The sequence below is a fragment of the Centroberyx gerrardi genome, chromosome 3, assembly GCF_048128805.1.
Source record: "Centroberyx gerrardi isolate f3 chromosome 3, fCenGer3.hap1.cur.20231027, whole genome shotgun sequence".
Taxonomy (NCBI): Eukaryota; Metazoa; Chordata; class Actinopteri; order Beryciformes; family Berycidae; genus Centroberyx; species Centroberyx gerrardi.
The window spans coordinates 27,993,304-27,996,222 of NC_135999.1; the positions used below are offsets into that span (position 1 = coordinate 27,993,304).

The 2,919-nt window shown below is 42.1% G+C and overlaps 1 protein-coding gene across 2 annotated transcripts in view; it reads right to left on the bottom strand.

Annotated features, from left to right (window-relative positions):
- The window catches only part of stx10 (syntaxin 10), a 9,235-nt gene extending 7,576 nt beyond the window's left edge, over positions 1 to 1,659 (bottom strand). For both annotated transcript variants that reach the window (XM_071914045.2, XM_078282558.1), the window contains exons 1-3: positions 1,603 to 1,659; positions 1,036 to 1,111; positions 519 to 612 (exon numbers count right to left, since the gene is read on the bottom strand). In XM_071914045.2, coding sequence (XP_071770146.1) covers positions 519 to 612; positions 1,036 to 1,111; positions 1,603 to 1,637 — 205 coding nt within the window. In that variant the 5' untranslated portion in view covers positions 1,638 to 1,659. The remainder of the gene's footprint in view (positions 1 to 518; positions 613 to 1,035; positions 1,112 to 1,602) is intronic.
- Positions 1,660 to 2,919: the final 1,260 nt, after the last annotated feature.

The following is a 2,919-nucleotide window of genomic DNA, read 5'->3' on the forward strand; positions in this document are numbered from 1 at the left end:
CAAATTCTGCATTCTCAAAAATGACTTCCAGCCACCGGGACGCAACCATGGTGTCTTAGGAGAAGGAAATAGGGTTTTCGGGGGTGAACGCCCAAAAATGTACCGCCGTACCATTTTGCCACTCATGTCACTTTGAATGTTGTTAAGTTGCAGGTTTTATATGATGGGAGGGGCGGAGGGGGATTGTTAAAAATGAGTGATGGTGTTATCAGTTGTCCATGTTATCTGTACCCACTGGTACAGTATGAAGTAACCACTGAAAATACACCCTTTTCCAGGAAGTAACAAAAAAATGGATTTTGATATAAAAATACAAGAAAATAAAGATTTTATACTTTTTTTTTTGAATTTGTTAAACAGCTGTGACTAAGCTCATGTTTGATGTTATTAGAGAGAAAGGGTGGGAGCGGGAAAGTTTGTTTTAAAAATATTGACGTCATGTGGAGATAGACCGTATGAAAGAGAGAGCAGAAGAGAGAGAAAGAGAGAGAGAGATGTTGTTTTTCTCTAAAGGATACTGATGGTCTCACTGAGGTCCTCCAGGTCCCAGTCTATGGCCCTCAGACAGTTCCTCAGCTCGTTGGCGCTCCAGTCCAGTTCATCCCGACTCACCTGACACCACAACAAAACAAGAGTCTCACTGTCGACCATGTACAACATGTAGACCATGAACCCAGCCTCAATAAAGACAGTTACACCGCCCCTCTCCTGTAACATCCAAGCCAGGTTTCTACACAGGTGCTCACTCTGGTCTGGTTGAGGTGTTTGCGGTCAGTTAATAGGTCAGTAGTGTGAACACAGCACAAGGCTTCATGTAAAACACTGTCCTGCAGCGGTGTGTCTTTCAGAGCCGTGTGCATGCAGGTTTTCATTTCAACGAAACCAACTAAACCAGCTGATTTCACTGACTTGGATCGTCCTCTCTGTTCCAAGCTGTGCTCATCAGTGAACTCAGCCAGTGTAGTGTTTTGGCTGGAAGGAAAACCTGCAGACACATGGCTCTCAACAGGCTGCAGACCACTGATGTCAGCTCACCTGCGTCCCCTCCTGCAACAGTTCCTCCCATCTGTCAAACAGGCCCCGTGCACGGGAGAGGGCCTTCTGCACCTCCCTGGACACACACACACACACACAGATTAAATTTACAACATTGACACTAATAAAGTTGGTAGCTTCACCCTGCAGACACCTGGCTGTTTTCTGGAGCAACGCCCCTCGTTTAACCTAAACAAACCTGAAGTTACATTTCGCACCCTGCCGACACTTCGCAGCGGTCTGTGAAGTCCCAGAGCGGCCGAGGCCCGTTCAGAGAGAGTCGCTTGGCTCAAAGACAAATTTCAGTGACACCTGAGTGTGAATCCGCAGCTTGTTACACTCAGCAACCCCAACTCAGCCCCTGCGCCGCCCGACTACCACACTACGCAGCTAATAACACTGAAGCTAGTTAGCTGCAGCTAGCAGGTCGGCTAACTAACGCTAACATTACGGTTTCAGGACAATAACCGCGCGCTGTCAGACCAAGCTGTCCACATGTAATAGATACACAGTGTGCTATCTTGAAGCTACACACAGTGTTGTGTATTTAACTTGAAACCTCCTTACCCCTTCACAACGAAAAACGGGTCTTCAAGTGACATGTTTGTTTCCTTCCTCTTCACACCAGACGCATGCGCAGCAACTCGCAGCTGGCAGATGACGCACGCACGCACGCACGCACGCACGCACGGCCGTACGTACCCATTCCCAGTCGCTGAGCCCGAAGGCAAATTTGAGAATGGAATCGCTAATTTAATTGATCCTACGTGAATTTACTTTTATTTTCTTAGATTTTTTTTTTACTTTAATTATACAATGTACATTATTATGTACATTATTTTTATATATGCTACTTTTTGTTTTGTTTTCATACATTTACATTGTCATTAGACAGATTTCTGAAGACAAGATGTATATGTACAACAATATAGGCCTACTGTATTTTGTTGAAAATATGAAATAAAGCTTAAAAAAAAAAAAGAATTGAATACTTCCACTGCACTCTGATCCACCTTCCGATCTGCTGCAAGTGGGCAGTAACCCTCACGCATGCGCTCTACTCCTATTTTACTTGAAGCGGAGTACATCTGGAAGGCATGAGCATAGCCGTTACCACAGCAACCAATTTAGCACAGACCTGAGACAATTTAGTTTTCTGAAATACTCTACATCACACAAAGTAAACTGTCACTCTGGACGTTCATAATTGTTTCAGTTTGTGTGTAGTTTGGCCCAAAGTAAAGTAAGATTGAACAGAGGATATGTGAGGTTTCCATGACGATACACTGAGAGCACGCTGTGTTCTGCAGCGTTTTCTCAGCACACTTGGAAATGACGTTTGCCTCCTCACAGACCGGAGAGATATGATCTACTGTTGCAGATTTATTCCATTAAAAAACATATACGGTTTATTTGTACCAAATTACACACAAACGAAAAATGTGTTTTTATGATGAGAAAAACAACTATGACTATGATATGTTACTGAAACATCTACTGTGTTTCAAGTCGATACTGATATTCAGTGTCTGGGCTATAGGGTTAATACTGGGGTCAGAGTTTAGGGTTAGAATAGAATAGAATAGAATATAACTTTATTGTCCACCACAATGGAAATTACTTCACATGTTCGTTAATAGAATAATAGAATAGAATAGAATAGAATAGAACAGAACAGAATAGAATATAACTTTATTGTCTATTGCAGTGGAAATGGCTTCACATGTTGGTTAATAGAATAGAATAGAATAGAATAGAACACAACAGAATAGAATAGAACAAGATAGAATAGAATATAACTTTATTGTCCACCACAGTGGAAATGGCTTCACATGTTGGTTAATAGAATAGAATAGAATAGAATACAACAGAATATAATAGAAT